Source organism: Trachemys scripta, chromosome 19 (genome assembly GCF_013100865.1).
Source record: "Trachemys scripta elegans isolate TJP31775 chromosome 19, CAS_Tse_1.0, whole genome shotgun sequence".
In the NCBI taxonomy this organism is placed as follows: Eukaryota; Metazoa; Chordata; order Testudines; family Emydidae; genus Trachemys; species Trachemys scripta.
The window spans coordinates 11,239,638-11,254,028 of record NC_048316.1 but is presented as its reverse complement, the minus strand read 5'-3'; the positions used below and the strand labels follow the sequence as shown (position 1 = coordinate 11,254,028).

At 47.6% G+C, this 14,391-nt stretch overlaps 1 protein-coding gene across 2 annotated transcripts in view; it reads right to left on the bottom strand.

Moving 5' to 3' along the window:
• Window positions 1–237: 237 nt before the first annotated feature.
• PEX14 (peroxisomal biogenesis factor 14) overlaps window positions 238–14,391 on the bottom strand; it is a 100,455-nt gene continuing 86,301 nt past the window's right edge. For both annotated transcript variants that reach the window (XM_034753465.1, XM_034753466.1), the window contains 4 exons: window positions 11,734–11,836; window positions 10,393–10,490; window positions 4,460–4,551; window positions 238–2,125 (listed from right to left, as the gene is read on the bottom strand). In XM_034753465.1, coding sequence (XP_034609356.1) covers window positions 1,657–2,125; window positions 4,460–4,551; window positions 10,393–10,490; window positions 11,734–11,836 — 762 coding nt within the window. In that variant the 3' untranslated portion in view covers window positions 238–1,656. The remainder of the gene's footprint in view (window positions 2,126–4,459; window positions 4,552–10,392; window positions 10,491–11,733; window positions 11,837–14,391) is intronic.

Genomic DNA, 14,391 nt, shown 5'->3' with positions numbered 1-14,391 from the left:
AGGGCACTGGAGTAGCTGTCAGTAGCCCCAATCACAGATCACCTCCATCATACCTTGTGCTACCCCTTGCTGGGAGAGCTGTGTACTGCAGCAGCTGAACACAAAACCAACCTTAAATGTTTGTTCCAATTATCTTTCAAAAATGTTTTTATTGGGGCTCCATTTCTGGAGCCTGCCCTCCCTTTCACTTCCCTCCCCAGCCCTCAGAAAACAAGAGCAGCAGCAATCCTGGCAGCCTGGTGTTAAATAGTGGTAACTCATATTTATTACAAGTATATACAATCGTATTTTATATTTGAAATCTATACATGATCACACGGACGAGAACGTTTGCTTGGTGAGGACGACAGTGAGACTCAGATGTTACAGGAATTGCTCTACTAAGAGGCTCTTATGCAGTGAATGAGAATCAGACACCACCATTTTACCAGTTGAGAACACAATGCTGCAAACAAGAGGTTTCAGAACTTGTTGGTTTGTTTTTGTTTTTAGCCCCCGTAGGGCAAAGAAGGCTGAGGTGGGGTAGGTGGGGAAGAGGAGGGGTGCATCTCTGCTCTGGAAGTGCTCTCCACACCTTGCTGAGGTGGGTACATGTACTTTGCTCCGACACAAGTCTCGACTGACAGTTTCTGGTGCGTTTTCTCCTCATTTAGGGAGGAAGATGGGCTAAGAACTATTGCAGAGATTCAGAACTAATCAACTATGCCAGCAGCCAAGACACCTGATCCATTCAGGCTGGGCAGTAAATAGAACGGAAGACGTCAGACACGGACATGAGCTCCCCTTCTCTGCATGGGAGAGCAGCAACGAATTGAAGTGGGCGATCCAGGTGAGACTCATACTAACAGGAGAAGGCCTTTCACCTGAGGGTAATTAGTAATGAGGCTGCCTGTTCTCATGTGCATTACTATGATCATGAGGCATGGGTCTGGCCTCTAGCAAGAGGCTGCAGGGGTGTGGAGGGGAGAGCGGGGGTGGTAGGAGTACTGTTCTTTGGACCCCACAAGAACTTCAGGGTTTCTCAAAGGCTGGATGGTTTCAGTAACTGGGCCTGGCACGAGGTTTGGGGAAGGGGATGGCTGGACTGGGAGGCAGATCTGACAGGGATCTTAGAGATAGAAACAGCCTGGGGGTGGCCAGTTTGGGGATGGCACACCATCTGATTTCAGGACTAAAACCTGATGGGACATGTCAGAGGTTGGGCAGAAGTGGTTTCAGACTGAGATGCAGTTAAAGGATTGGGGATGAGAAGGGGCTGGGGCAGGCCATCAGATGGAAGATCTCTAGGAAGCAGCGAGGAGCGAAGGGGCTGGCTGGTTCAGGAAGGACGCTGGACACAAGGGAACTTGTTTCTCTAGCTGTGGTGCATGGTCAGGTGAGTGCTCTTCTAGCCCAGGCAGCAACCCCCAGCTCAGATTCCTGCGGTGGTGCTGGGGCGGAGAGGGAAAAGAAGCCACTGCAGTGCTGCTTGGCCCTGGGGTGACACAGGACCCGCCTTGCTCACTGGAGGATCATGACGCTACTCGAGGTGAATCATGGGCAAATCACTGGGGGAAGGGGGGCAGGGCCGAGTTCTCTCCACCAAATGAGAGAGGCACCAGGGGGTGGGAGAAGGCTGGACAGATGCAGGGTGGGATGGAAAGAAGCCCATTCACCCTAGTCAATCTCATTCTCATTGCTGGCCCCTTCCGGTCTTCGTAGCTTTTCCACCTGCTCATTAATCTGCCCATCCCCTCCTCGTCGGTCCTCGGTCTGGACGTCCAGGCACTCCTCTTCGTCCACATGGCTGACATCATCATCCTCATCGTCCTCTTCCTCCTCCTCCTCATTCCCTTTGTCCTCCCTCTTCTCCTCCTCGCCCTGCACTTCCATTCGCACCTGGCCCTTGACGTCCATCACCACCTCGCCCTCCTCCTCCGTACCCAGCAGGTGGCAGCTGACCGTTGCCCCCTCTGGGCTGTGGTTCTCCTTCACAGGTGACGAGGAGGTGGACTCGTTGCTGACGGGCGAGATGTCACTGCTGCTGTTGTGGTTAGTAGCAACAGGGTTGGAGGGTGAGGAAGGCTTCACCGGGATTTGCCAGGATGGGATCTTGGGAGCCGAAGGGGAGGGAGGGAACTGCCTCCTTTGGGGGAGGGAAAGGAGAAAAAGGAGCTTTTATTACAAGCACTGCAACGGGGGGAATCATCAGAGAGAAGGGATCAGCCTCCCGGACGCACAACATGCTCAGGGAGTCACAGAAGGTGGGACCGGGATCTCAAGTCTCCTCTGTAATAAATGAATAGTAATGAGGCTCCTTCCCCTCTTGTGCCAGGACGTCAAAGCACTTTACAAGCATCTAGGAATTGAGCCCGTGCATGAGAAGGAAATACCATCCCTGTTCAGAGCTGGGCAAACTGAAGCGGTGAGAGATTGAGAGTTGGCCAACTTCATAGAGGGAGCTGGGACTAGAGCTTAGGGGTCCTGACTCTGAGTCCCCCACCCAAGCTGTAGCCACTAGAGAGTGCTGCCTCTGGACAGACAGGGAGGTTTCATTGTCCCTCCACAACCATCGCAGCTTGGGGAAGATCATTCCCATCCATGTGAGGAGTTAGGAGCTTCAACTCCAGCCTGTGTCTGAGCCGCAGTGAAACGGCAGCCTGGTTCCCCACTATCTCCCCTATGCACGTGTGCACTCACACACGCACTAGCTCACTGAAGTCCAAGCTGCCCCTCCTGGGCCCAGTGTGCATTGTACCCATCTGGGCTAAAGCCTCTGCAATTGTAAAGCAGTTTAGCTCCACTGACTTCCATGGAGTTATACCAATTTACAACAGCTGAGGAGCTGACCCAACTGTCCCTTGTGGCAGCCCGAGTAACCACATGGGGGAAGAGGGAAGAAGGCGGTGTGGGGGGGCATGCTCCACCTGGTGCCTTTGGAAACACATCCATCACCCAGAAAGGGACTCACCAGGACCCAATCCTGTATTCCTCATGCAGCCCCAGCTCCCACTGACGAGAGCGGAAATTCAGCATGCATAGGGTTATGGGATCAGGCCCTTAAAAAGGAAGTGAGTGTGGGGAAGGGTTCACACGCTGTGTGTGTTAAGCTGGTTTGTGCCAAGGATTGCTCCAGAAGAGACCCAGGGAGGCCAGCTGCCTTTCTGCAGCGAGCGTTCAAATGAGGCCAAAGCAACAGATTTAATTTTCTCCGGCAGACCTAAAAACAACTGCACTCACCTCCCTCCCTCTGCCAGTGGCCTTGGAGGAGCTCTGCCGTTCTAGCCTCCATCTCGTCCGAGTGCAAACAAGCTAATGCCTGCATTATTCACCAGGATCATAAATGCTATCAAGAAATTCAATTTGGAGACTTTCTTGGCTCCAGTGTTGCCGCCGCCTGCTCAGTGCAGGGAGATATGCCTTTTTTTTTTTTTAATTTTTATTTTCCAAAAGCACTTAACCCCCGGCTGCATAAAAACAATGAATTTCCCTTAATGACAGCTGTCCCCTCGCCCACCCCAGGGAGCACTATCCCCTTGCTGCCCATCAGCATCAGGGAGCAGGGACCATCCGGGCCAAATACATGAACCCGGGCAGAACCCTCATCACTGGAAAGGCGAAGGGATAAGCAGCCCTGTGAGTTGTGCTGTTCATCTGGCCCGAGACAGAAAGCCATGCCAAAGGGCGGCCAGGCTTGTGAGCTCTGCCCAAACATCTCTGAGTGACACACTTCTCCCCCAACCCCCACCCTCATGGAGGGGCTTCAATAGCCAATGCCCTTGCTCCTAAAACGAGGCTAGTGTGACCCAAATGGATGGAGACAGGATCTGTCACTTCAGCCAGAGCGTGACATGACATGACCCCAATTCCCCAAAGCTTTTGACTGTGATTCCCACTGGAGTGGGGCAAGGTTCCTGAGGTGCAGCTTAAAAGAAAATCAAACCCAACCCAAATTCCAGGCCTCTGCATCCATTTAGTGCACCTGCTTACATCCAGCAGCTGTTTGGTCTCAACTTCAATGGGTCTTTGACCCCACCTATATCATAGAGCTGTGATAATGGGCAGACTTTGTTACATTTGGGCAAATAGACACGGCCGGGTGGGAAGAACTAAGAGCCAATGACTATAAGAGATGCTTTAGGGGAAGAGGGTGATCTTGTGGTTAATTCAGAGATGTGAGCCCCATTCCTGTCTCTGCCACTCACTCACTATGTGTCAGTCAATCTCTATCCCAAATGGAAACAATAAAAGTTACCCATCTCCCAGGGGCACCGTGAGGTTTAATGCATGTTTGTAAAGTGCTCTGAGACCCTTGGATGGAAGGCAACAGTAAAGTGCAAAGTAATATTATTAAAGAGCATTGACAGAGGGGCAAGGTTAGTTCTAGCTCCTCCCGATAATGCCCTCCTCTTTCCTGAGGGAATCCCAAGGAGTGTCGCCCCTCCTCGCAGTGCTATCCCGCTAACGCACCCCTCCATACCGGTTTAGAAGGAGCCCTTTTAATGAGTAGATCTCAGATTTCAATTCATTGATATTCTGTGACTCCAGGATCCAGTTGGTGGAAGTGGTGGCCTAGGACACAAATGGAAGAGGCAATGGTGAGAGAGTGGATTTGGAGATAACTCAGAGCTGTTCTCCCTCCTACCCTCCCTTTCCATCCCCAGAGTCTTCGGCAATGGACCACTGGGTTCTGCCTGGGTTCTGGCATTTAAAACCTCTCGATGCTGGGTAGAGGGATTTCTGCAATGTGAGCTATGTACCTGAGTGGCTCTCAAAACAGGCCAACTGTCCTATCGGCAGCCCCCTAGGAAAACTTTGCTCTGATGCTAGGAGGAGTCAAAGATTTTTCTTCCATTCTTGGGAAGGGTTAACTCACTTCCAACACACTTTGCGCAGACTAGGATCAATGCACCAAGCCTGGCCTTTGCTAAAGCACCCCAAAGGGAGCTTTCTTCTCTTTTTATTTTAAAAAGGAAAAGCTAGTATTTCCTAGGGTGCTGAACAGAGATCCAGACAGCAAGGTGTCTGTAAGAAAACCGAGGGAGGGCAGCCAGCCACAGAACCAATGCAGCACATGTGAGAAGCAATGCACGCTTCCTCACATGGGCCTGCCAACATGCTCAGCCCTGACCTGGACAGACCACTTCTAGAGAAGAGGGCATGGGATTTTGAGTAAAAATTTCAAAAGCACATGAGTGATTTAGGATCTTATGTCCCACTGAAAGTTGGTGGGATTTAGGTGATTTGAAATTGTTACCTTGTGTCTGTAATGTAGAATCAGTTCCTTCTCTCTTTCCTGACATTGCCCTCAGTCAAGGGAGCAGATTATAATCTGAGTACCTGCATGCTAGAAACTGGACTGAGAGCACGAACTCAATCTCTCCGAGATCACCGAAAAAACCGCCACCAGACTGTACTGAATGGAGTTTCTAGGGGTACTGAGCAATAGATGTTTAAAAGCCCGAAGAACTCTCCTCTAGATCAGAACAATTAGAGCTGTGCCTGAGCTACCAGACTCTATCTCCAGGAAGCAGCTGTACTCGACATTCTCCTCTGGATATTTCGAGGCAAAGAGCCCAGTTTGGTGGGAAAAGATGATGAGCAACTCACGCAACTCTGGTACAGCTGCTACTGGCACCACATCAATATTGCAGAGTAATGTCTGTCAGACTGGATGGAAACTGGGGCAAGGCCCTGCTTTGGGAAGATTTGCTGCAAATAACATGACAGTTTTTGTTTTATACATTCATGGGACTAGAAGCAATATCACTGCTTCCCATGACCAGACTGATTTTGCTTTCACATGTAAAAGCGGCTAAGGGAAGAGCGCTCAGAAAAAGAAATAATCTCCTGCATTGACAGTGCCCCTTATCCAATCCCCACAGTGAATACAAGGATGGCCATACTGGGTCAGACCAATGGTCCATCTAGCCCAGTATCCTGTTTTCCAACGGGGCCAATGTCAGATGCTTCTGAGCAATAAACAGAATGGGGCAATTATCAAGCGATCCATCCCCTGTTGTCCACTCCCATTTTATGGCAGTCAGGGACAAGCAGAGCATGTGATTGTGTCCCTGACCATCTTAACTAACAGCCATGAATTTATATCCTCCATGAACTTACATAATTATTTTTTAAACCCAGTTTATACTTTTGGCCTTCACAACATCCCCTGGCAAAGAGTTCTACAGGTTGACTGTGCGATGTGTGAAGAAATACTTCCTTACGTTTGTTTTAAACCTGCTGCCTATTAATTTCATTGGATGAACCCTGATTCTTATGTTATGTGAAGAGGTAAATAACACTTCCTTATTCACTTTCTCTACACCATTCAAGATTTTATAGACTTCTGTTATACCCCCCCCCCCCGACTCCGAGTCATTTCTTTTCTATGCTGATCAGTGCCAGTCTTTTTAATCTCTCCTCATACAGAAGCTGTTCCATACCCTTAATCATTTTTGTTGCACATTTTCCAGTTCTAATATATCTTTTTGGAGATGGGGTGACCACAATTGCACACAACATTCAAGGTGTGGGCATATCATGGATGGGGCGGGGGGGGGGGAGGGATAGCTCAGTGGTTTGAGCATTGGTCTGCTAAACCCAGGGTTGTAAATTCAATCCTTGAAGGGGCCATTTAGGGATCTGGGTCAAAACTCTGTCTGGGGATTGGTCCTGCTTTGAGCAGGGGGTTGGACTAGATGATCTCCCGAGGTCCCTTCCAACCCTGAGATTCTATATAGTGGCATCATGATATTTTGTCTTATTATCTGTTTCCTAATGGTTCCTAACATTCTGTTAGCTTTATTACTGATTTGGCACACTGAGCGGATGTTATCAGAGAACTATCCACAATGACTCCAAGATCTCGGTCTTGAGTGGTAACAGCTAATTTAGACCCCATCATTTTGTATGTATAGTTGGGGCTATGTTTTCCAATGTGCATTATACAACATTGAATTTCATCTGCCATTTTGTTGCTGTCACCCAGTTTTTTGAGATTCCTTTGTAACTTTTTGCAATCAGCTTTGGACTTAACTATCTTGAGTAATTTAGTATCTTCTGCAAACTTTTCCACCCTGCTGTTTACTGTTTTTCCCAAATCATTTATGAATATGTTGAATAGCACTTGTCCCAGTACAGATCCTTGGGGGACCTGGCTATTATCTCTCTCCATTGTGAAAACTATTTATTCCTACTCTTTGTTTCCTAACTTTTAACCCAATTACTGATCCATGAGAGGACATTCCCTCTTAGCCAATGACTGCTTACTTTGCTTACGAGCCTTTGGTGAGAGACCTTGTCAAAGGCATCATGAAAGTCCAAGTACACTCTATCCACTGGATCACCTTGTCCGTATGTTTGTTGGCACCCTTTAATAGATTGGTGAGGCATGATTTCCCTTTATAAATGCCATGTTGACTCTTCCCCAATATACTGAGTTCATTTGTGTGTCTGATAATTCTGTTCTTTACTATAGTTTCAACCAATTTGCCTGGTCCTGAAGTTAGACTTACTGGCCTGTAATTCCCAGGATTGCCTCTGGAGCATTTTTTAAAAATCAGTGTTATATTAGCTATTTGACAGTCATCTGGTACAGAGGCTGATTTAAGCAATGGGTTACATGCCACAGTTAGTAGTTCTGCAATTTCATACTTGAGTTCCTTCAAAACTTGTGGGTGAATACCATTTGGTCCTGGAGACTTATTACTGTTCAATTTATCAATTTGTTCCAAAACCTCCTCTATTGACACCTCGATCTGGGACAGTTCCTCAGATTGTCACCTAAAAAGGATGGCTCAGGTGTGGGAATCTCCCTCACATCCTCGGCACTGAAGACTGATGCAAAGAATTCATTTAGCTTCTCCACAATGGCCTTGTCTTTCTTGAGTGCTCCTTTAGCACCTCAATCGTCCAGTTGCCCCACTGATTTTTTGGCAGGCTTCCTGCTTCTGAAATACTTAAAAAAATTATTTTTGTATCTTTTTGCTAACTGCTCTTCAAATTCTTTTTTGGCCTGAATAACTATAGTTTTGCACTTGACTTGCCAGAGTTTAGTGACTCCTGCTAGAAGGAGGTTTATATGGAGTAGCTGTGAATTCCCCCACAGCCAGCACTATCTACAATGATTTCTGCTGGCAGGAATTGGGAATGGAGTGATTGTGAGCATCCCCACAGCCAGTGTTTCTATCCATTCCCCCCAGGGAGAAGCCAGGACTGGGAGTAGCTGCAAACTCCCCCACACTAATTCCTACTGGGAGAAGTTGGGACTGTAAGCTCCCCCACAGCCAATGCTCCTACTCATTCCTTACATAGACGTCAACTAGGGCTGGACAGACATGAGCACCTTCACAGCCAACATTCCCTACAATGATTCCAGCTGGGAGGGACTCAGTCTGTAGTAGCAGTGATATACACAGATGCGTTCCCTTGGGATTCACACTCCCAGCCCTCCGACAGCGAGAATCCAGGAGCCACTGTTCTGGCTCTCCAAGACTTTGAAAGCTACATCAGCACATTAACAAGGGAGTGATTTCCACTCACCGGCCTGCACAGGACTCAAATTTCCAAAACACATATGGTGCCAGATGCCTAGGATTTAGAAATAAAATCTGACATCTGGGGCTTTTTAGCTAGTCTCTTTAAAAAACAGTTGTAGAAAATTTAAGGCTTGAGTTTTTATGTAGGTTTTTTAATTACTTAAAACCCCTCTTTTTAATTTTTTACAGCATGCCGGTAGGAGTTGGAAAAGCAGATACAAAAACTTACATTACAGCTGAGAAAACACAGCTTTTACTCTTTGGTTTGTGGGGCTGCCCAAGTCTTTCTTTGTACATATGAACTTGAGATACCGTAACAGCATGTGCTACCATTTCAGCGCAGAAGAGGAGGGAAGGGAGGGAAAACTTTTTAAAGACTTTCTAAACCACCAACACTCCTATGCCCTTTTCCCTTCTGAGAGCCCAACATGTGGTCTTAATCTTAACACTTACAACCTGAAAACAGTTTTCCAATTTCCGGACTGGCTCCAGGCCATTGATGGGCCACAGTTCCCAAGGAAAACTGGAGTGGATAGATGTGACCATAAATTGACTTTCATGGCTGGGTTTACAGTTGATTCCTACTGAAAGATATATTCACTGCACAGCCAGAGGTGGCCCACCAGTTACACAGTATCAAAGGGTTTACAAGAGACTGGAGCCTGGGGAAGAAGGACTGTTACTGCTGTAGATGGAGGACTGCTCTACAAACACCTAACTGTTTCAGGGATCTCGCTATACAGAGGGCTAAAGCTCCCATTCTGCAGAGGTTGTTGACAGTCAAAGGAGGGACTGACTGATCCCAGGCTTTGATAACAGGAGGAAGGCTTTCACCTCTAGGTCACCAGTTCAAATCCAGCCCAATTCAGGAATGACTGACATCTGGTGGCTGCTGGGAGGCCAAGGACAATGAAAAGCGCTGTTGCTGCCACAATGCGAACTGATTTGGGTGGGTCTCAGCCCAATTCCCAAACTCACAAATATCCACATGGCAAAACCGCCAGCTATTACGGGCAGTAACTGGTCTCCTTGTTGGCAGTCTCAGCACAGGCACCAAGGATTGCATGAGCCAGGGAGACTGCACTCCATTCTCAGCCTGAGAGATGGCCCCTCTAGTTCAGAGCTCGCACGGCTCCTGTGCTTTGATTGTTCTGTCCTGGCCCTCCCCACTGAGAGTGCCAACGAGGCTGCCAGTTAGTGCCAAATGTGGTAGTGGCGCCACCTATTGTACTGAGAACATCAAAACCATTCATGCAGGCCACCTAACAGCCATCGGATGGTGGTGGAACCTTTAGTCATTACCTGGCCTGGAGTGGAACCAGCGACTTAAATGCAAAAGAGTCCACAGCGTATTCCCATTCCCCTGAGTCATATAATTCAACCGATCTGAGTTTGACTAAATTGGACTGATTTGCACTGAAATACCATGGTGATGGGCATAGAATACATACATTGGTTAACAGACATGTAGACAGACAAGATGAAAATACACACAAAACATCTACCGCTACCCTTTTCCTCCTTCAGTCCATGGGTGGGCAGGAGGGCCAATCCTGCTCCCTATCGCTCCAACTGGATATACAACGAGCTCTCCTACAAGGGACACTAGTTGCACAGCTGAGATCAATTGAGGAGATTGTGGACATGAAAGATGCAAATGACAACATGGAACAAAGCCTTCTCAGAAGCCATATATGTGTAGCCTGTGGCATCCAGTCAGCACGCATTGCTCTATACAAACACCCTTGAGAGACAAGGCTGCATAGAGAAACTGGCCAGATAGGATGAAGTTATGGGCTAGGGAAGCCATGTACACTAAAAAGGGCACGAGAATTTCTGAAGGGTGGCCTAGCAAAGAGATGGAGGTGAGTACCTTGGCAGCAGCCAGCTCTTGGGTGAGCTCCTGGATTTTCTGCTGTTGCTGCATCAGCAGTTCCTGGACGGAGGCTAAAGTCTTCTGCAACTGAGTCACTGTGGGATGAAAAAGCAGGAGAGTTTCTGTTAAACTGAGACATACACACACACACACACACGTGTCCTTCCTGCTGTCTAGCTACAAGATGCCTCTATTCCTGCTATATCTAATTTATCTACAGACGCCCGCTCGCTCTAATCCATATAAATTATCTGCACTCTGGGTAATCTACCTGCACTGCATCTAACCTCCAGTATTTCTAGTTTATCTTTCCATTGTATAGATGTCTATAGCCCACAGTATATCCGTCCAAAACCTCTCCCTTCTAATTATATCAGTTTATGATTTGTACATCTCTCTAAATTTATACGTTTGTACCATTTATCTACCTCGGGCCTCACATAGGCACATGATACTTGGGGTTATCTCTAGTCTGGAAACAGACAGGTGCCTGGATCAATCCCAGGATGTAGTGAGAAAAGAAGGCAACCCTCTTTTATCACTTCCTCCACCAGCAGGTCCAGTTAGCATCCTCCCATCATCAGACCACCTGCCCTTTCACCCCATGATGGCGGTAACACACCTGCCATGCTCTCTCTTCTCCCAACAGTTGGACACACATTTAGCACCCTTTCCTAGATTTCAGCAGAAATCTTCCCACTGAAAAACTTCTACTGGAACAGGAACTTGTGTCTGGATGGAGGGGAACTGCCTACAGCTTTGGTGGTTTTATCTGGAGTTTCCATCCAGTAAACAAGTTGATAAAAAAAAAAAAAAAAACTTTATTGGCGTGACAGGTAACAGCTAATCTGGGCCATCATTAGGGCACTGGGTAATGAACAGGTGCCCTATGGAGTCAATAACAGAGAAGGTGGCTGGGGTCAGTGGAGGCACAGTAATTACAGACTCTCTTGACCCTGCTTTGGATTCTTGGAGGCAACGGGGGGAGAAATCACCAAAAAAAAGCCCCTGAAAACCTCAGAGAAGCAGAAATTAAAAATGAACTTTACAGCCCTCCGAAAGGCTGTCATTTTATTCCCCTTATTAATATTCTGAGGTTGGGAGCCTTTCCGTAAAAACATAATTAATTGAGGCCGCGCCGACAGTAAACAAGCAATTTCAAATTAAACCGAAATGACGGCAGCTTCATTTGCAAATGTGAACAGATTCTCAGAGCAGATAAATGAAGTCACCACATAAAGTGGAGATGGAGGAGAAGGGGAGGGGGGGGCCTGGGTAGATGGAGGATGCAGGGAGAAGGGCTTTGAGGGGCGAATTGATGGAGTCATTAATCTTTACCTGTCTGTGTCACGCTGCCACTCATCTCGGAAATGTTCGCCTCAATCCTCTGAAGTTGTTTTCTGTCTTCTTTGCCTCCCATGATGAGAGGGAGCAGGTATTTCTGCACAGAGCAAGGAGATGTTGTTAAGAGACGGGAATATGCAAGGGGTTCCTTCTAACCCACCCCAAACACCTCAGAGCTTGCCAGACATCTCTACCCCCATCCCAGAAACTACCATGATCACAGTTGGTGAGGAGAGGGGTCCCCTGGAAGAAGGCATTCACATAAGTCACAAGAAAACACGATGGTAGGAGTTTTGTGATTTTTTTCCTGAGGCGCTGAGGGAAGGTCCGTGGCTATATTTAGGAAAATTCTCAGCCTACAGCCGCTTCCCTACCTCCATCCAGAAGGATTTCAATCCCACTGCACTCACCTGTCATGTGACTCCAGCTATACCCACAAGGCAGGAGATGCAGAGCAGGGAGAAGAGGGGAGCACAGATATGCAGGGGCTGGGGGACATAAGAGTAGAGGGAAGGGAAAATGACAGAGAGTATAGAGACTGGGAGGCAGGATAGTGGCAGTAAAGAGCAGAGATCTGGGGAAACGAGAATAAGAGAGCAGAGGAAATGGAGCAAAGGTAGAGGGGATCTGAGGTAACAAGAATGGAGGCAGAAAGCCATGAAGGGAGGGGCAAGGGAGGTGCTGATACAGAGGTGTCAGGACACTAGAGGAGTGGTGGCAGCTCACTGACAGCATACACAGTAGCAATGAAACCAAACTCAGCCTCCCCTTGTAAGGGATGGACTTGATCTAACATGTCTGTAGCCATCCCTAATTACTGCGACTCCTTTTGGGACATAGCACACTTGAACTGAGTGTGGAGCGTAACAAGAGTACATTCAGACATAGCATGATTGGGGCAAGAGGGCTAAAGGAGAGAGGAGGCTAGCGAGGATGCAGAAACAGCCTCAATTACAAGGGAATTGCATGTCTAACGGCTCCCTTGTATCCCGGCTTTTGGTGTACATGCTTCCAGAGAGACATATTCAAAGGTACGGTTCTGAGAAAAGCCTGAGGGGCGTGGGACAGCAACATCCTCCTCTTGAACTCAGTGCTGTTGGTTATCTAGAGATCTAGCTGTCTCCGCAGACAGCTCTCATACGCACACAGTCACTCCACTTTCTTCCATCCACCATTCTGAGAAGCAAGCTGCTTCTGAAATCATGAAGTGCAACGAATAGAAGGTTCTGTTCTGAACCTCCTGGAACACTCATACCAATGGCTTGGCAGGGTGTCTTTATTTTTCAGATAAGGACCACTAGCACAAGCACAAAAATCGAATCATCTGACAAAGGAATTTATGCACCAATTGCACTTGGGGAGCTGACCCAAGGCATCTTTGGCTCCCATAAGGGAACAGGGGCCTCTGCTGGATAACCAAGATGTCTTGTATGTCTGGTTCGGGGTCGGCAAACTTCGGCACATGGCCTGCCACCGGATTACCCTGATGGGCTGCATGCCGAAGGTTGCCGAACCCTGGTCTGGATGGAGAGGGGATCTGCACACAAAGAGGATGGCAGTGGGATGCAATCTATTGTCACCATCACTGAGACTGTGTCAGAAATTTTAAATAAAAAAATTGACATTTGTGGTAGTTGTCATTTTACAATAGCAATAAGGCCCTCCAGCCAGCCTGTTATGAATCCAATAAGGACCAGTAGCTCCTTCCTCAGCGTCACTCTGGGCATTTATCAACCCCATCTCCTCCCCCCCGAGCCTTTACAGTACTGAATGGACCAGGAAGGCCAGCATCATTGCTCAACATAAAGAGTCAGGAGCAAGGGGACAATCTGAACAGCCATCTAACGAGCTACCTTGTGCAATCCTGGACATACTCCCCATACTGACCTTCCCCAGGCCAAGGTAATTAATAAAAGGAAAAAATAAAAAGGATCAAGGGGGTTTAAAAAAAAATTTAGCTTTAAACATGGGCTTTGCCAAGCACACCAATTTGCCCATTTTTTATAAAAATCTTTACTAAGCCAATTGTTACTTTCTATCTCATTCCAACCTCCCAAACACACACAGGCTTTGCAAGTGAAATGTAATGTACAAGAGTGAGTGGCTGCTGCACTCCACTAGTGCTGGAGTCACTTGGCCTTTGCCCCATGCCTTGCTATATAACCAATGCGTTGGGTTCTCTCTCAACAGCCTCTATCATGTTACTCCATACAGAACTGGGGAACAGGTCTTTAGTGACAGAGAATGAGAATATGTCACACCCACCCAGCCAGACAAATGCAGGGTGGGTGTGTATGTCTACACACTTGCTATGCACATCCACTGGGAAGCTGATAGAGCTGGAGTTAAAAACCTTCCCTTCAACCTCCTGACCAGCCAAAGGAGATGCGTCTCTAGTTCATGGAGGCAATGTGATCTAGTGGTTAGAGCAATGGACTGGACTCGGGACACCTGTGTTCTATTCCTGGTTCTGACACTGGCCTGCTGGGTGACCTTGAGCAAGTCACTTCATCTCCCTATGCCAGTTTCCCCATTTGTAAAAAATGGGGATAATGATACTGACCTCATTTGTAAAGCACTTTGAGATCTGCTGATGCAAAGCAGTAGATAAGCACTAGGTATGATTATTATTCGTCTTAGAGATCTGCTCAC